The sequence below is a fragment of the Gadus chalcogrammus genome, chromosome 18 (genome assembly GCF_026213295.1).
Source record: "Gadus chalcogrammus isolate NIFS_2021 chromosome 18, NIFS_Gcha_1.0, whole genome shotgun sequence".
Taxonomy (NCBI): Eukaryota; Metazoa; Chordata; class Actinopteri; order Gadiformes; family Gadidae; genus Gadus; species Gadus chalcogrammus.
This window is the reverse complement of record NC_079429.1, coordinates 19870057-19890691: the sequence shown is the minus strand read 5'-3', so window position 1 is coordinate 19890691 and position 20635 is coordinate 19870057. Positions and strand designations below refer to the sequence as shown.

The window sequence follows — 20635 nt, the reverse complement described above, 5'->3', positions numbered from 1 at the left end:
AGTTATTTAAGCATGACTGTGTGTGTGACTGTGTGTGTGAAAGGCAAACACATGTTTGTCTATGTGCCTGCCTGCATATATTTGGAGTGAGTGTGTGCGTGTGTGTACTTACCCACGGCCTTCAGTGAGGTGTATTTGTTAAGTCGCGCCAGACTGTGGTTACTGTGGGGGTGGGGAAGAGCTGGGCCAAATGGACCATAGGCCGAGTTGTTCAGATGGTACTGCTCTGGAGAGAGAGATGAGAGGGGACAAGAGAGAGAGAGAGAGAGAGAGAGAGAGAGAGAGAGAGAGAGAGAGAGAGAGAGAGAGAGAGAGAGAGAGAGAGAGAGAGAGAGAGAGAAGGTCAGGTCTGGTAAGGTCTATGTTTATGATCAAACAGTTTAATCATCATTAAATCATTTAACCACATCTTATTACTATAATAGCAGGCCTGTCGCACCAGTTACCCAAGTTGTGTTAGTCAAGAATATGTGTATTGGCAAAGCAGCCTGCAGCAAGAAAGTAATGGAGATGAACAAGCAGAGAGAGAAATAGAGAAAAGGACAAAAAGAGAATCAGAGTGATATTGAGGTAGAGAGAAGGAGAGAGAGTGAGGATGAGGGAGAGAGCCGTGGTAGCAGGGGGAAGATCTCAACAGGCGCCGGTGTTGAAAGTGAAAAAGAAAGTCGGTGTGAGAAGAGAGGAGGAATTACGTTGAATGGTGTTAGTCTTTACACACACACACACACACACACACACACACACACACACACACACACACACACACACACACACACACACGCATACAATCTGCAAGATTACAAATGAACTATCTTCTCTGCTAATCCATGTCGTACTGCACACCGGTAATTTGGGATGTTTAGGAGTATGTGTGTTAGTGTGTGTGTGTGTGTGTGTGTGTGTGTGTGTGTGTGTGTGTGTGTGTGTGTGTGTGTGTGTGTGTGTGTGTGTGTGTGTCTGTGGAGTCAGTAATCCAGTGACCCTACATATGTGTCAGATTAATGGATTATGAGAAAAGGCTGGTTAGTGTCGGTTTAATATTCGTCACATCTCAATTCCTCCACATGCTCGCCATTAACCTCTCATTTCCCCCTTTGATCGCTTAATTTCTCTGCATGAGCTTCATCATCATCATCATCCTCATCATCATCATCATCATCATCATCCTCAACACCAGTACAATCATCACAGAAATCCTAGAATCCATCCCTAAACGCTGTGTGTCCCTGCTATGGTCCACACACTCTGAAAATCCTCTCACCATCTTAGAAATCCCTCATGTCAGACCAGGAAACATGTTCAGACCAGGTGTGTTCGAACCACAGCATCCAACACACACCAACATGCCAGCACATACGCACACAGATTGGTACACACACACCCACACACACACACACACACACACACACACACACACCCTGAGCAAATAGCATTCACAAGCAAACAACAAGCTAGCTACTTGCTACAAGCTTATCACAAATTTGAAATGAGTTGTTCCTGTTCTGTGTATGGTGTTTCTATTTAAAATGTTTAGGTTTAAAAACTCTGAAATAAAAGACAGATATTCAAAGGTAAAATTCGTTTACATTTGCAGCTTGTAATTATTTATTTTTTTAAACCAAAATAGAGTCTGCAATGAATCAGAGAAAAAATTTAACCTTTAGATCGAAGGCTTCAAGTCGGAGCATATCACTGTGGTAACCCATATTCAATTCCTCCATTATGTGAAACCTCCGACACTCTGACCTCTTAATGCAGAAAAGAGCAGATGAACGCTACCCAATGCATTATGCAACATTTCCTGTTTTTGGCCCTCTAGCACCCTGGTGATGTGATGGTAATTATGCTAATTACACTCCTCTGCTGCCGGTATCACAGTGTCCCCACCAGGGGGCTCTGTGGCCCCTGGGGGCCGCTTAGACACCAGGGGACAGGCTGTCACACCAGAGATAAAGAGACAGATGAAGAGACAGGGGAGGAGAGTGAGGGCGCGAGGGAGAGAGATGAAGAAAGAGGGGACGAGAGAGAGAGAGAGAGAGAGAGAGAGAGAGAGAGAGAGAGAGAGAGAGAGAGAGAGAGAGAGAGAGAGAGAGAGAGAGAGAGAGAGAGCAAGGGGACAGAGAGAGAGAGAGAGAGAGCAAGGGGACAAGAGAGAGAGGGAGAAAGAGATGAAGAGTGCGGGGGCGAGAGAGGGAGAGAGATCCACAGAGAGGGGACAAGAGAGGGACACTGAAATTTGTTAGTTGTTAATTTTTAATTTTTTAATATTTGTTGGACCCTGCCTACAGCCTTTCTCGACATAAAGCTCCATTCGCTGCAACAAGTCCGCAAAATTTTACGACCGTATAGGTCGTTTGTACTGCCACGGATTACGACCCACTGGAGCGTATCAAGCGCCTCTACAGGTCGCGGGAGGTATGCCTATATGACCAACAGGGCATTTGGTGAAATTGTTACGTAGCCATATTAATCGTTATTATCTGAATGGGAAATGCAATATTTTAGGACAGATACACCATTAAACGTGTTTCTAATGACATTTCTAGCGAGAAATGTACATTTTCCTTGCATAATCTTCACTCAGTGAATGTGTATGATCTTTATTAATCTTTATTATCTGAATGGGAAATGCAATATTTTAGGATCGATTCACCGTTAAACGTGTTTCTAATAACATTTCTAGCGAGAAATATACTTTTTAGTTGCATAATCTTCAGTCAGTGATTGTGTCTGATCTTTAGTTTTATAGTTATTAGGAAGATTTAATCGGCTCGCTCGCATGGTTCAACGACGTCAGGTTGCGAGGGACGCTGCTTTCGCTAAACTAGCAGCTCACGTGTTTCCTGTGTTTGTGTTATTAAACCATTACTTTATGTAACTTTTAATGATATTGTAATAACCACAGGCGAGGTATTGAGCGAAGTAAGCTTGATAGCAGGTTTATTGGATTCCACAATCGGACAGGCAGGCACAGCTCCACCGGAAAACTACAACAACCAAAACTCCCGCCCGGAGGGAAACCCCCGGAACCCCCTCTCAGAAGGCCCGCCCCTTCCTCCCAAACCCTGTGACGTGTAACACGTTTATCTGAGAGCCAACCCAGTCGCATTTCAACATGAAATAGCGTGTTAGCACACACACACACACACACACACACACACACACACACACACACACACACACACACACACACACACACACACACACACACACACACACACACACACACACACACACACACACACACAATGCATTTCGCTGCTAAAACAACAACTTGGGCTGCTTCTAGGACATTTTGGGTGGATTTGGAACGGTATGTGGGCAGGACGATTTTTGCAGGCAGGACCTGGCAACCCTGCGCTGTTGCCCGAGGTGCAGAAATGCTCTGGAACAGATCTGGATCCACCATGGCCAAAATAATTGTCATGAATAGCATGAATAGATTCATGCATTATCATTCAACTTGAACATGTGTTTTTACAGTATATAGTGGTGGAGGGATGACGTATGTTGGCCAACCAGGAAGTGAGCGTCGACCTGGGTTTCCCTTGACAAAAAGCCAACGGGTTTTTCCATTGGATTTTGGATTATTGCAGAAAAATTAGCATCTTTGAAGCACCTCCACAAAAACTGAAAATAAATAAATAAATAAAAATAACTGCTCCAAAGAACGAAATGTAAACCAATGCATTCTGAATGGGAGTGTTTCTCCGATTTTTCCATGCTACACAGAACGAAATGTAAACCCATGCAAATAAAGACTTCATGGTCATAGTAATTTAAATATCATTATTCTCCTCAGTGTGCAGGGTGGTATTCTATTTTTTTCAACGGGGTTGCATCCAGTCACTTGACCGTCATGGTTGCTATGGTGGTTGCTATCGACCCGCCCCTCTAATCCTTACATGGCTCTAAAAACCACGCGGCAAAGGAGCTGCCGTCCATTGTGTTGTTTTTGTCGTAAAATAGGGTCCGATGGTTAAAAAATAGACAGATATTCCAAGGTATCCTTAAAAGGCAGCTTGGTTGTTTTTATTTTCTGCAGTTTAGACTTCTTCTATAACCTATTTTTGAAAGCAAAACACCAAGCTCAATGATTTAACGAGGCAGGGTTATTTGAAACAATTTATTAAATATATATTTGCGAGAGGTCATTCCTTCTCCTGAGTTTGCTTCCTATTTATGTCTAGTGTACAACCCTACTGTCCACAAGCATCACCCCCCCCCCCCCCCCCCTCCCCATATGGATTTGGAGAATTGTTGCCACGTCCCAGTGGTGGAGGTATCATATATATGAAGGAGGGCATTCAATTATGCTACAATGATCAATTAGGAGGCCGAAGCCCGAAAGGAAGTGATGCAATAGGTGACTGCAGGTCGACAACATTTAAGTAAGCTGTACTTTGAGGTCTCTTATAGATCAAAGGGGGTCTCAAAGGACCCCCTGTCCTAGAAGCAGCCCAAGTTGTTGTTTTAGCAGCGAAATGCATTGTGTGTGTGTGTGTGTGTGTGTGTGTGTGTGTGTGTGTGTGTGTGTGTGTGTGTGTGTGTGTGTGTGTGTGTGTGTGTGTGTGTGTGTGTGTGTGTACGCTTCAACTTGTGGCTCCAGCCCTACAGGAAATGACTCAGCAAGTGCTCCATCTCGTTGCACCTGCACCCAGCGGCTCGCTTGCAAGATTTTGGCCTGAAGTTCTTCCCAGACCTACACCGTAGCCATCCAACCTGCATATCTGAGAATCAGGCCTCTCTTTAATAATGACAAAAAGTTATGAGAGAAATACACATTAACTTTTGTCTCATAAGCGGCGTTGTGCCGGCTCCTTTTGACCTTTTGACCCCAGACTTCTGGGGGAATAGCTGAATCAATTCATTAGTCAATCAGAAGCATGTAAATATCTTCCCGGAGGTGTGACGGGGCAAACAAGGTGTCCTTCAACATCTACGCTTCCAGGTGATTACAACGATGCCACACATGAGCATATTCAAACATGTTTAATGGTAGTAATTAGCTGTCGAAATTGGAGGCCTTAATCAATAATGAGCAGCTATTGATTTGCTTCCCGATAGAAATTTGTGAAAAATGACATGTTATTTAGCATCTACACGTTGAGCTGAGTCCAATGACACCAAGAACGACACTCTAGCTAATAGTAACATGTATTTTACATGGTACACCTAGGTCTAGGACATGATCTCGGTGTAGCAAGAGGCCGAGCTTGATCTCATTGGACTCAGCTTAACGTGTAGATGCTAATTAACATGTAATTTGTCAAAAATCTCCATCGGGAAGCAAATCTATAGCTGGTCATTATTGATAAAGGCCTCCAAAATCGACAGCTAATTACTACCCCGAAACATATTCAAATATGATCATGTGTGGCACTGTTGCAATCGTCTCGAAACGTAGATGTCAAAGGACACCTTGTTTGCTCTGTTGCACCACCGGGAAGATATTTTCATACTTCTAATGGATTGATTCATATTTTAAGGTTCTCGGAGTGAGACTTTAAGTGGCTGCAGCAGAAGTGTTGAGACGAAAGATGATATCAAGAGATTTATAGAATATTCACATTCACATTATGATTCTTCGTCGTAACATCCGACCAAACATCCTTTACATTCACAGAGCGAAGATTATGAAAGTCCAGGCTCAGCAAGTGCTCCATCTCGTTGCACCTGCACCCAGCGGCTCGCTTGCAAGATTTTGGCCTGAAGTTCTTCCCAGACCTACACCCATAGCCATCCAACATGCATATCTGAGAATCAGGCCTCTCTTTAATAATGACAAAAAGTTATGAGAGAAACACACATTAACTTTTTGTTATCTCATAAGCGGCGTGGTGCCGGCTCCTTTTGACCTTTTGACCCCCGACTTCAAAAACGTGGCCACAGGCCAGCTGTGTCTACACACCTTTAGCCACAAATGTACACCTCCATCCCACAAAAAATGGGGACTAGAAACTAACCTCTGTCTTACGTACATTTACTGTACTGTTGGAGGTCACGCCCCTTTGCCGACCTTTTCGAGATAGCTAGGGATGCTAAAATGTTTACACACATTTCCCGGGGCCCCATGTACGACATATCCGAGATTTGGAGTTCTAGCCCTTAGAGAAAAAAAGTTTTCCCAAATGGAGTGTCATTTGGACAAAGCCCCTCAGAAGTGTAGCCTGCAAGACCTGAGGGCAGGAAGGGGGGGCCTGCCCTCGGGGTCTGACCGGGCCAAGTTTCGGGCAGGAAGGGCCCCCCCTTCCTGCCCTCGGGGTCCGACCGGGCCAAGTTTCGGAGCGGAGGTCCCAGTTAGGCCCTAGAATAAGGTATTAAAATTTCAGGGCGGTAGGACCTTCCTATCTCAAAAACTGTTTTTCCACCACATTCTGAACCATTAGGTCTTGCAGGCTACACTTCTGAGGGGCTTTGTCCAAATGACACTCCATTTGGGAAAGCTTTTTTTCTCTAAGGGCTAGAACTCCAAATCTCGGATATGTCGTTCACGGGGCCCCGGGAAATGTGTGTAAACATTTTAGCATCCCTAGCTATCTCGAAAAGGTCGGCAAAGGGGCGTGACCTCCAACAGTACAGTAATTGTACATAAGACAGAGGTTCGTTTCTAGTCCCCATTTTTTGAGGGATGGAGGTGTACATTTGTGGCTAAAGGTGTGTAGACACAGCTGGCCTGTGGCCACGTTTTTGAAGTCGGGGGTCAAAAGGAGCCGGCACCACGCCGCTTATGATAACAAAAAGTTAATGTGTGTTTCTCTCATAACTTTTTGTCATTATTAAAGAGAGGCCTGATTCTCAGATATGCATGTTGGATGGCTAGGGTGTAGGTCTGGACAGAACTTCAGGCCAAAATCTTGCAAGCGAGCCGCTGGGTGAGTTGAAACGAGATGGAGCACTTGCTGAGTCATTTCCTGTAGTGCTGGAGCCACAGGTTGAAGCGTATGCGTCCTTTGAGACCCCCTTTGATATATTAGAGACCCTATACAGCTTACTTAAATGTTGTCGACTCAGTCACCTATTGCATCACTTCCTTTAGGGCTTCGGCCTCCTAATTGATCATTGTAGTAGGCTATAATTGAATGCCCTCTTTCATATATATATGATACCTCCACCACTGGGACGTGGCAACAATTCTCCAAATCCATATGGGGAGGGGGGGATGCTTGTGGACAGTAGGGGTTTACCCTAGACATAAATAGGAAGTAAAATCAGGAGAAGGAATGACCTCTCACAAATATTTATTGAATAAATTGTTTCAAATAACCCTTCCTCATTAAATCAATGAGCTTGGTGTTTTGCTTACAAAAATTAGTTATAGAAGAAGTCTAAACTGCAGAAAATAAACACATCCAAGCTGCCTTTTAAGGATACCTTGGAATATCTGTCTATTTTTCAACCATCGGACCCTAGTTTACGACAAAAACAACCCAATTGACGGCAGCTCCTTTGCCGCGTGGTTTTTAGAGCCACGAGTATTAGAGGGGGCGGTCGATAGCAACCACCATAGCAACCATGACGGTCAAGTGACTGGATTCAGCCCCGTTGAAAAAAATAGAATACCTCCCTACACACTCAGTAGTAGCTTAATGATATTTTAATTATTATGACCATGAAGTCTTTATTTGTATGGGTTTACATTTCGTTCTGTGTAGCATGGAAAAATCTGAGAAACACTCCCATTCAGAATGCATTGGTTTACATTTCGTTCTTTGGGGCACAGTTATTATTATTATTATTATTTATTTTTTTCAGTTTTTGTGGAGGTGCTTCAAAGATGCTAATTTTTCTGCAATAATCCAAAATCCAATGGAAAAACCCGTTGGCTTTTTGTCAAGGGAAACCCAGGTCGACGCTCACTTCCGGGTTTGCCAACATACGTCATCCCTCCACCACTATATACTGTAAAAACACATGTTCAAGTTGAATGATAATGCATGAATCTATTCATGCTATTCATGACAATTATTTTGGCCATGGTGGATCCAGATCTGCTCCGGAGCATTTCTTCACCTCGGGCAACAGCGCAGGGTTGCCAGGTCCTGCCTGCAAAAAACGTCCTGCCCACATACCGTTCAAAATCCACCCAAAATGTCCGAGAAGCAGCCCAAGTTGTTGTTTTAGCAGCGAAATGCATTGTGTGTGCGTGTGTGCGTGTGTGCGTGCGTGCGTGCGTGCGTGCGTGCGTGTGTGTGTGTGTGTGTGTGCTTAGCACGCTATTTTATGTTGAAATGTGACGTGATCCAGTGTTCACGAAAACGTACACTGTCAACGTATGCTTTTGGCTACTGGGTTGGCTCTCAGATAAACGGGTTTCTAACAAGATGATATTTTAGCGTCACAGGGTTTGGGAGGAAGGTGCGGGCCTTCTGAGAGGGGGTTCCGGGGGTTTCCTTCCGGGCGGGAGTTTTGGTTGTTGTAGTTTTCCGGTGGAGCTGTGCCTGCCTGTCCGATTGTGGATCCAATAAACCTGCTATCAAGCTTACTTCGCTCAATACCTCGCCTGTGGTTATTACAATATCATTAAAAGTTACATAAAGTAACGGTTTAATAACACAAACGCAGGAAACACGTGAGCTCCTAGTTTAGCGAAAGCAGCGTCCCCAACCTGACGTCGTTGAAACATGCGAGCGAGACGATTAAATCTTCCTAATAACTTTAAAACTAAAGATCAGACACAATCACTGAATGAAGATTATGCAAGTAAAAAGTATATTTCTTGCTAGAAATGTTATTAGAAACACGTTTAACGCTGAATCGATCCTAAAATATTGCATTTCCCATTCAGATAATAAAGATCATACACATTCACTGACTGAAGATTATGCAAGGAAAATGTACATTTCTCGCTAGAAATGTCATTAGAAACACGTTTAATTGTGTATCTGTCCTAAAATATTGCATTTCCCATTCAGATAATAACGATGAATATGGCTACGCGCGTCCCGAGCAACCACGAGCGTCCACGAGCGGCCCCGAGACTTCAGAATGTCGTTATTTGCATGACCGCTAGAGGCGCTAAATACGCTCCAGTGGGTCGTAATTTGGGGCGGTACAAACAACCTATGCGGTCGTATTTTCTAGGAGGACAGGCTGATTCTCGGGCAATCTTGGAAAAACCATTCATGCCCAAGTATAGCCTTAATATTAGTGGAGTGTGTACTCCAACCTCAAAGACAGAACAGGTTGTTTTGTTTGACCCATAACTACCTATATGAGCGTTCACTGCTACAGTGCCCGCCAATTCAACAATTCGACTTCCGACTGCTCAGCCAGTTCCCGACCGCCAAAACTTTTGATCTGAAGCATCAGATCAAAACCCGGACCCAGAACATGAAGACGATAAGGAGAAGGAGAGAGAGAGAAAGACAACAGAGAGAGGGATAGAGTATTCAGAACACCAGGCTTGAAAACCTTCTCTTCCATGGGAGAAGCCATTATGTATGTTATGTGTGCGTGAGTGTGTGTGCACGTGCGAATATCTCGCTTCAAGACTCTGTATGTCACAGAAAAATACACACACTGCACAACCCCTAACACGGTTATGCAAATCAGTTATGCAAATCGCTTTTACAAATATTTAATGTACATATTTATACTGGGATAAAGGTTTTAAGACGAAACATTAGTCGTGAAGGGACAGCGGTTTGCAGTTCTCTCAAACAATGGCTGTTACTTTGCTTATGCGGTTAGCTTTTCTCACATTTGTGTGTGCGTGTGTGTGTGTCTGTGTGTGTGTCTCTGTGTATGTATGCATGTATTTGTGTGTGTATTAAGTGTGTGTATGTGTGTGTGTGTGTATGTGTTTGTGTGTATATTTGTCTGTGTTGCATGCTGTGTGTGTGTATGTGGGTTCAAGGTGTTTGGCGTACATGTTATGCTTCATCAATGTATTGTGTGTGTATATGTGTGTGCTTTTTTGTATGAATTGTGAATTGTGGGGATGTTTGTGTGTGTGTGTGTATTTAGGTTCTCTTAATGTAAATGTAATTTCCTCACATTCAGAGAACATGATCACCATATCTCTCTCCTCAGGGGCCCTGGTTCATGTACCCAGGGTGTGTTTTCAGCAGTACGGGACCTCCTATTTGGGGGCTCGTCTCAACGTCGACATCTTGGTGATTGGATTAATTAGTTGTATAGAGTGCCGAAACTTCGGGCATTTCATTTTGAATACGCTGGTCTGTTAGTTCTTTGGTCAGGATGGGGCGGAGTATGGTGCATGTTGGTTCATGCAACCCGTAGTGTTGTGTACAAGTGTACGAGTAGTTGTATGGTTAGGTTGGTTATATTGAAGAGGCTATTACGTCCTTCAATTAGTGTTCGCCACGTCGTATTGTGAGACATCGCTTGATTGTCTTTTGTTAAACTTCGGTTTGAGATTTTGATCAATAAATTTCCCTGTAGAGTGCGTGTCTTCAGAACGTGCGGTTTGTAATTATTTTTATCTTTTTGGGGCGGCACGAGGCTTAGAGCAGTCGTCTCGGGGGCATTTCCCTTGTCCGCTGAGTCACTATCAACTGGTGGCTCTTTCAGACTTGCGGGCTTTTGCCTAAAATCCCCAGTCTCATGCCGCCTGAAGAAGGTAGGGTCTACTTTTAGTGAGGTCTCGGGAGAAAATCTGTTGATTTGGAAATTAAATTGCAGTTTATTGGTAATCAGATCGCTTGTGTGACTGAATATGCAGCACTTTACTGTTTTTTTTTTACTGCTTTACTGCTTTACTGCTGTACCTGTTTTATTTATTTTCTTTCAAGTTCTGATTTGTTTGCTAAAAGAGTGTAGTGATGAACAAAGCCTCAATAGAGCTCGTAAGTCCGTCCCTTCCGCTAGACCCCCATGGGACCTCTGGACGAGGAAAATTAGAATGGGAGTCAATGGAAAGTAATGTTTTATTTTCTGATCCTAGTCATTAAATGCCTTGGATTACACATATGTTTTAATATGTTTTTTATGTGATAATTTTTCTGTCAAAATCTTGACATGAAAAATTAAATCATTAAAATCCACAAACAACATGTGTGTAATCCGGGGCATAAAAAGACTGAGACAAGAAAATTATTATTTCTCTGCATTCGAACCCAATCATACTTTACGATCTCATAGGCCCCTTCTCTAGCGGAAGGGGCGGACTTACGAGCTCTATAGGGGAGGGTCTGCGGCCCGATCTGCCCCAGCAGGACCACCCCACAGCTGGCCTTCAGGGGTAAACACGCTATCAGGACACGGTGTGAGTGGAGTTGGGGTGGGATAACAAAAGCCTGGTGTCAAAATGTAGAGCCTGCTGTGACTGAATATTTGGCAGTATACTGACTGAGTTGTGTGCTTATTAAGCGTGTGTGTGTGTGTGTGTGTGTGTGTGTGTGTGTGTGTGTGTGTGTGTGTGTGTGTGTGTGTGTGTGTGTGTGTGTGTGTGTGTGTGTGTGTGTGTGTGTGTTTGTACATGCTGTGTGTGTGTGTGGGCATGTGTGTGTGTGTTCAAGGTGCATTATGTTTCTGTGTCTTCAACGTATTGTGTGTGTGGGTGTGTACGTTTTTGTGTATGAATTGGGAATTTGTGTGCAGGAATGTTTGTGATGTTGATGTTTGTGTGTATTTCTTGCTTTTTTGTGTTTGTGTGTGTCGGTATGCATTTAGCTTGTTTGTGTGTGTATAGAGCATGTTTGTGTGTGGTTCTGTGCATGTTTGTGTCTGTACTGTGTGTGCGAGTGTCAGTATGAATTAAGCCTGTGTGTGCGCGAGTGTGTGTGTGTGTGTGTGTGTACGCGCACACGTGTCAGTAAGTATTTTACTTGTATGTGTATGTGTGTGTGTTTGTGTATGTGCGTGTCAGTATGTGTTTAGCCTGTGTGTGTGTGTGTGTGTGTGTGTGTGTGTGTGTGTGTGTGTGTGTGTGTGTGTGTGTGTGTCTGTGTGTGTGTGTGTGTGTGTGTGTGTGTGTGTGTGTGTGTGTGTGTGTGTGTGTGTGTGTCTGTGTGTGTGTGTCTCCCTCACCGCTGCGGCTGCGCAGCATCTTGGAGGCTCCGTTGGCCCTCCGGCCGGTGGGGGAGCCGCCCGCCGCGCTGCCCGCCGACGGCACCTCGCCCCCGGGCTGCTGCAGCAGCTCCGTCAGGGTCCTGGAGGAGGACAGGAGACTGGTTCAACCATATATATATATATATAACGTGTGTAAGTGTAAATTTAACACTTAACACTTACACTTTACACTCACTTTACCGCACTTCATTACTTATTATTACCACTGTTTTGGTTTCTCTACTTATTCTAACTTATTTTATTTTATTTCTTTATTTTGACTCTTGTGTACTTGTACAATAAGATGTAATACAAGTCGCTCTGATTCTGATTCTGATATTATGGCCTGGTTGAATACTCGATTTGGATTGGCTGGAGGGGAGTTGATCCACTTTCGATAACTGCCCGGCTATTACTTGGCTGTTACATAACAGGACAGCTGGAGCTGAATCACTACTCTCAAAAAGTGACAAGCAACATTTTCTCAACCTCATGTCCGCCGCCCCGCTGCCCGTTAGCTACCATCTCCACCTTCATTCATAACAAGCAGCTCACACGACACATAAGGTTGCTGAAATCAGTCCACCACAAAAGCTGTGGTACTTCTCTGGTATTGGCTACTCTTACAAATGTGTTTGAATTCTGCAGACATATTTGCTGAATGGTTATAAAAAAAAATACGGAATAACCAGTGAATATATGAGATACAACATTGAGCTAACCAAACATTTACGTGTATATATGTGCAGTATTTATTCAGTTTGGGAAATCTTTCCTAATCAATGAGGTAGTCTGACAGTACTTCTTTATTTCTTTGCCAAGTCATTACTCATATATTTTCTATTTACTGAAGTAGCAAGGTGGCATTTAATACCATATCTATATATATATAATATTTCTAAAGTCGGATCATTTATGTTTCCAGGAACAAATCAAATAGTGCAAACTACAAGGCAACATTTTTAGACACGCAAACGAGCACGCACATACACACACACACACACACACACACACACACACACACACACACACACACACACACACACACACACACACACACACACACACACACACACACACATACAGGCATACACACGCACACACACACAGACTGATTAAACTCATTGCGGGCTCCATGTATTTTCATAACATAATTTTTTTGCAGTGGCATCCACTGCCTTTGTCAACAATTCAGAACCTGTTCACACACACACACAAACACACAAACACGAAAACACAAATAATCTCGCAAACACACACCTCCTTATCCACCTGGCAGTGATACCCTTTTGCCGTATATTATGTCTCAGCTACAGTCGTTTATGAATCTGTGAGACAGACTCATTTGGTTTTGATAATTTAATTTGATCAAGAGATGTGATCATCACAAGGATAATGTGATGATAATGTTTTGTGTGTGTGTGTGTGTGTGTGTGTGTGTGTGTGTGTGTGTGTGTGTGTGTGTGTGTGTGTGTGTGTGTGTGTGTGTGTGCGTGTCAGTATGTAGCAAATACAATATTTCATAATAGTCAATAATGGTCAATACAATATTTCATAATTAGCCATAATAACATGCATGTACTGTATATACAAAAGCATATTTTAGTGTTTGCATGTTTTTTTCTTGACTTTCTTGTTTACATTGTGATTGTGTGTGTGATCCCTTTTTTGTCTTTGTATCAAAACATGTCTCCTAATACCTTCCTTTTTAGGATTCTGTATTCTGTCTTTAAATCTTCATGATGCTATTCTATTCCAGCAATGCTGAAGTGTCCTTCTGCCTTCAAACCATGCAAACCACGGAGAACTACAACACTCACAAGCATCTTCTCTGACTCCCTCCTCTCATACCAAATTTGAATTTCCCACTGGGGATCAACAAAGTATTTATCTATCTATCTTCACCCCCTCCAACTCACCATCTCCTTTTCTCTCTCTCTCTCCTTCCTTTCCTTTCCACCTCCTTCCCAAAAATCATTGCTTTCTCTTTCCCCCTCTCGTTAGTCTCTCTGTCTAAATGTCTTTCTCTGTTGTTCTCTATCTTAGTTTTCTCACTCTGTCAGGTTCTCTCTAAATATCTCCCCGTTGGTGTAGGGAGGAGATATGGATGTAAAGGAAGCCATCGGGTGGTTTGCGCTGTGTATGCGGTAAAATGATTTACTTTATCAAACTTAAACTTGTCAGTAAAACCTGGTTGTTTCTCCCTTCTCCTGCGGAGGAGTGTTCATTAGCTGTTAGAAATAGTGGTCAGACATGACAGAATCATCACTCAGAATGATGATGATGGTGGTCGTCATTTTATCAGCAGAAGAAAAAGTAAATGAGGTGGACAAGGGGGGGGGGTCACATTAATAATAGTTTTAAATCTGGTCAAACATCTCTGACTACTATAGACACAGATTTTTCTCTTCATCGATTAAAAGGATGTCTTCTGCAAGTCATCCTTGAGCCTGTTTTACGATAATTTGGGTCTTAAAAATAATTTGTGGTTGACTTTAAAGGGACCGATGCGGAATATGATCTTTGAGACTGGTCCATTATTGAGCGAAAACACTAGCTGTAATTGGTGAAAAGAGCTGCGTTGTGATCCTCTGGGGTTGTGATCCTCTGATCCAGTGGGTGTCAGCATGTGTCTCTAAAAGATTGTTCCTCTGCTACCGGCTGCTCAGATTAGAACATTATGGGAATAATGCCTAAAGGGAAACACAACTTGTTTCTTTACTTTAGCTTTCTTTTGTTTATTTTCGTTAAGGGCTGTATAATCATGAAAATGTACAAGGTCACTCATACATTTCAGGAGTCACTATTATCCCACATGATCTTAAGTGAATGCAGCTCCAGTTGGATAAAGAGCAGGTAGGGGTCAGGGAGGGTCAGGTAGGGGTCAGGGAGGGGTCAAGGAGGGGTCAGGGAGGGTCAGGTAGGGGTCAGTGAGGGTCAGGGCTTCTTGCTCAAGGACAACGGGATAAAACCCAGGATCTTTCGTCTGCCACAACAACAGCATCCTGTCCCTACACAGAGAGAGAGAAAGCATCTCATGCACATGAGATGCATGTGCATGATCACACAGCACGTGCTGTGTGCTGTGCTGTGAGATGTGCTGTGTCTCACAGGATGTCTCACGTCTCAAAGCTTTGACCCTCAAAGCTTTCCTTCGAAATCACATTTGTGCGTTCTGCTGACCTGACACACCTCGAAAGGACTGCAACAGTTTAACAAGCCTCAGTCTTGGTGAAGTGGTTCACACACAGACAAACACACACATACACACACACACACACACACACACACACACACACACACACACACACACACACACACACACACACACACACACACACACACACACACACACACACACACACACACACACACACACACACACGTATCATTGTGAAATAAAATCACAAACAATAACCCCTATTGGATATCGATATAACAAAGTATTTTCTCAGCACAGAAAATTTCACCACCACACAAATAAAGAACAATACACAGTAGGTCACTTTGGATAAAAGTGTGTGCAAGAGTAGTATAATTCAGACTGAAATAAAGAACACATGAATTGATAATGATAAGGGTTAAACATTTTTGTAGCATTTATTTTTCTTATCATTCAAGACCATGTCTGTCCTGACTGCTCGTCTACCTCAGGCTCTTGTGCCAGGCCGTTTTTGTGCCAGTTGGGCAAAGGTTGACATTCTATCTGTTTGCTTCTTTAGAAATAACATTACACATCTAGAATTTAGAATTTGTAGTCCAGAATTTGTAATTTCAATTAAGAAGATAGTGGAACCTGCCAATCTCTGATCATCATAGTTTAAGCCTTAAACCCATGACATAATGTATGAATAGCATACTGGGTCACGATACATACACAATAATCAACGGCAAAGGCAAAAACACTGAGACATACAATTAAGAAACCCATTGAAAAGGGATTGATATACCAATCCATTTTAAAACGACATTGTTGTGACCAGTTCACTAGAACACAGAAACAACAACTTTACAGTCAAACCAGGGGAGTGAAAGTGCCACATCAACATAACAACCACTGGGTAAATTCAAGACGACGAAAACACAGTAAACAAATAAAAAAAGTACAGCAACCAGACGTCGCGAGCTGAGTCAACTGGTAAACCCGCCTGCCCCCATCACCAAAGGGCGGTTACCAAATGTCACGCAAAGGGAGGTCAACCGATGTGTTCTTTGGTTTTGGGGCTGAGAACACAAAGGTGTTTTTGCCTGGAGAGAGCGAGCACGCACAGATCGCTCACAATAGTTTTTTTTTTGTTGTTGTTTTTTGACAAGGGAGTGATTAAGTGATTGTGCCAAACCTCTTTCTTGCATCTCCAGGATCTGGAGGTGTAGGGAATTTTAAAACATGCCGAAATCTCTGCAGATGCTGGCAATGTTAATATTGTCTTGTTTGTCAGAAAAGCAAGGCCTGCATTATTATTACTGTTCAGTGACCAATCTATAACTGCATTAGGAGTAAAAAACAAGTTTACATTTACATTACATTTAGGGCATTGTAGGGACGCTTTTATCCAATTTAACTTACAACCATTCATTCACACACCGACGGTGGAGTCAACCACGCAGGGCGACAGCCAGTTTGTCAGCAACAGTCAGGGTGAGGTGTCTCGACACTCAGTCAGGGTGAGGGACACCTCGACACTCAGCTAGGAGGAGCCAGGGTTCGTAATAGCAGCCTTCCGTTCACCAGTCAACCCGCTCTATCCTCTGAGCTACGGGCTTCTTCAGTCTCATCCCACCAAAATACAATTTCCTCTTTTAACATATACGCTGCCCGCTTTCCTCGGAACAGGATCATGATATGGACATGGAGGGAAGTTTCATGGACAATGGACAGCCGACTACAAAGATTATTTAGTAAGCAGGAGGAAAATTTAAACTATATCATACAGTTGTCTTATGGTAATCAAAATACTTAAAGGGTCCCTATTTTACCATCAGTTTTGAGCTTGGTTAGTCATTACAAAACATATCAAAGTCATTTTCGTCACTACGCCTCCTCTAAATCAGCTATATGATTGTATGCAACATTCAGTTTGGGTGGCTCGAGACTAGTGGATACTCTCCCGTTTGATGTCACTGGTGTATGCCTATTTTTACTTGGCTTACTTCTAGCTGGATTAAATAGGGGCCTCTAACCCTCAAACCCTATACTCCGCATCCCCGAGGTGTGATGGGATTGAGAGTGACGGCCATGCCCTTCAGGTGAACACCAGGTGAGAATAAGCCCTGAGGATGAGGCAGTGTCCACATTGAGAGAGGGTGGCCTCATCCTCTTTCCCCCTCTCTCGCTCATCCTCTTTCTCTCTTCCACAATATCCAACATATTTACTCTCTTTCTCAATGAGGGTATGAGGCACGCTGTGGGACTCAGGGAGGGAGGGATATGGGGGGGCTGAGCTTTGCGGGAAGTAGCAGTAGTGAGTGAGTTCATGTTAGTACATATGAGTGTATGTGTGTATATTTGCATGCACTGTTAAATGGACTGCATTTAAACAGCGCTTTTCTAACCAGTGGCCCCTCAAAGCGCTTTACGATACCGACGGCGGTGTCAGCCATGCAAGGCGAGAGACTTGGGGGAGGCGTCTCACTCAGGGATCCCTCGACACTCCGGGGCTGGCGATCGAACCAGCAACTTCTGGTTACCAGTCAACCTGCTCTACCACCTGAGCCACACGCCGCCCCCTGTGCATATACATGCGTGTCTTTCTTCATGGGCGCCGTACCAACACTGGGGAGAGGGTGAAGATGGAAAACTAAATCTGATTCTCTGCGTCAGCCACTGGTTGGCCTTTGCCGTATTGACCGTTGCTTATGTATGCTGTAGGCGACCAGGGGGGCCGCACTGAGGTCAAGCCTTCATATATACCTCTCTCGTTACGTAACCCTAATGCCCCCCTCGCAGCCCAAAGCTGTTTACGCATGTATAGATATATAGATTGATAAATCAAACATATGTTTACGGATCGATGCGTGGACGGCACGCAATCAGCCGCCCACGTGGTCAGGCACGTGACATCTGACGAGAGCGTGCACGTTCATAGGCACACGTGCAACGTGTATGTGTGTGTGTGTCTATGGGGGGGGTGTGAAGCTGAGTTGAGGGGCTTCCTCTCTTGTGGTCTGAACCGGGGCAATCCCAAAACCCCTCTGCATCATTGTCGTTGTGAATTGAACTATAAACTTGCATCAACAGTAAGGATCTGTAATGCATGTTTGTGTGTGTGTGTGTGTGTGTGTGTGTGTGTGTGTGTGTGTGTGTGTGTGTGTGTGTGTGTGTGTGTGTGTGTGTGTGTGTGTGTGTGTGTGTGTGTGTGTGTGTGTGTGTGTGTGTGTGTGTATGGAGGTCACCAGTTTGTTCACTCTTTGTTTGTGTGTGTAAAGCCAAGTCGTTTCTAGTGCACTGCCGTCCATTAGATGCGACGGGTTCCACCTGAGGCTGGGCAGAGTGGCGCGGCCAGATGCTTTTGTGAGCCAAAGATGGACTGAGTTTATCCAAATGGACGGGACCCCCTCGGGGGAGACTGAGATGGGTGGGCCCCCCGGGGGGGGGGGGGGGGGGGAGTGAAATCTACCTGATTTAAAAAGGGGTGACTAGAAAGCTGCTCTAAGATTTAAAATGTTATTTTTTTACAAGCTTCCAAAAGATGATCAGGCTTTTGAAGAATGAGAAAGCGGAATAAAGGAAAGTAAAGAGAAAGAGGTAGAAAGGAAGCAATGGGGGCGATTAGAGAAGGAACTGGACTTTACATAACATAATTAGGTTTTGCTGTCTATATTGATATCATTTGGTTTATGAGTGCATGTGAGTCTATATTTAGGTCTTATGGATGTATAAAAACTCAGTTTGCTGTCAGGAGTGCTAATCTTCACCTCAGGACTCAGGATTATATTTTTGTTCTTCCATTTCAAAGACGGCTCAGTAAAGTACAGGTTGTTCTATCGGAGTCATCTCCTACATTTACAGGACACAGATCACTTAGCAGAGAGGGAAGGGACTGATCAAAAAAAAAGGAAAAGGAAAGGAGAGAGCAGAGAATGAATAAAGAGATGTGGAGACGTTATTTGCAGCCCTTTCCTCCTCATCCCTGTTCCTCCATCTATTAGATCCCAGACCCAAGGCAGGATAAGGGAAGGAGGAAGATGAGCGAGTGAGGGTGGAGCCCGTCAACGGACAGAGCGATAATGAGATAGAGGACTATGGAATGTAGGGAGGGTTGATCAATGGTTACAGAGATGAGACACCGGGTGGGATTCTATTGAAGCGGTCGAACAAAAAGAAACCACTTTGAGGAACCAACACACGAGAGAGAGAGTGAGATAGGGAGAGAGTGAGCAAGAGGGAGGAGAAGGTGTGGAGAGAGGGGATGGTTGTGATTGAGAGAGAAAGAGAGAGGGAGAAACAGCGATGGGGAGAAAGGGAGAGGGATCAGGAAAGATGAGAGTGATTCAGATTGACGATGAAAAAAAAAGATAAATATTCTGGTGGGACAATAGAAGAAAGGATGATCCAAAAACAGACCAGTTTGGATTTGTACTCTGAATAACAAGAAGAAGAGTGAAGTACGGGGAACTAGGGCCTCGGAGACGTCCACAGAGGATGATGGAGATGGGGATGAAGGGGAGGGGAAGAGGTTGGTTCATTGGTTTTCATGCCACCGATGTCGCTCCTGATAGGTGTTTGAAGGACTTTGTTCAAGGTCGGAGCTTAGGACTTCTAACCCTGGCTTCAAAGCACATGAATTTAAATTCACAACAGCTTCCAAACACACTAACTGCTAAGGAGCCATTACAATTACAAGGATATATTCCTTGGCAAAGGTTCAATGCCATGTGATTTGTGTCCTTTAGAATGACCGAATTATCAGTTTAACTTACCGGTTTGTAACCAAAGGAGGTGACCCATGAAGTTATTTTGAGTGAAAAGGTTGCTCTTTAACATAAGGACAAAGTGTGAATGTGTGTGTTGCTGTGTTATTATTCGGATGTACACATTCTTATGTAGTTAAACGCAACTGCACTTAGTCTTTTGTAACTCAGAGTTAGATAGATTGGGAAGGGAGTCATTAGTAAGTATTTGTAGTAGATTTGTAGAATTTGTCCAGTCAGATGAAAACATTTTGTTTTATTATTAGATAACAATTTAACTCAGATGTAGGAAGACATTTTGAGATGGATCGTCAACTGTCCTTGTTTTATTGTGTGTTTATTTCATATATAGGTCATGCTTACAAGCAAAACAAATTCACATGATGGATGGATGGAAGAAAATAAACAACAAAATCGAGAAAAAAAAGAAAAATAGAGAGAAATTAAATAAATCAATTAGTGATGTGTAGAAAATAGTACTGAACACAAATTAATGGAAATATGAATAGATAGACACATGCATAAATACATATATTTAACGTGCACTGCTTTGCACACACCGAAAACACCCAGCCACACACATAGATTAAAGATCCACTCACGGCATCATATGGCACACAGTGCACACACAACAAAATAAGCATACATCTTTGTCACTTTCATCAAATCTATTGCAAGATTTCTCCACCCAAGAAACAGAATCCAGGTG

At 43.5% G+C, this 20635-nt stretch overlaps 1 protein-coding gene across 1 annotated transcript in view; it reads right to left on the bottom strand.

Annotated features, from left to right (window-relative positions):
* LOC130371063 (protein shisa-8-like) overlaps positions 1 to 20635 on the bottom strand; it is a 41851-nt gene that overhangs the window by 9649 nt on the left and 11567 nt on the right. Inside the window, exons 3-4 of the mRNA XM_056576691.1 lie at positions 11995 to 12116; positions 113 to 226 (exon numbers count right to left, since the gene is read on the bottom strand). Coding sequence (XP_056432666.1) covers positions 113 to 226; positions 11995 to 12116 — 236 coding nt within the window. The remainder of the gene's footprint in view (positions 1 to 112; positions 227 to 11994; positions 12117 to 20635) is intronic.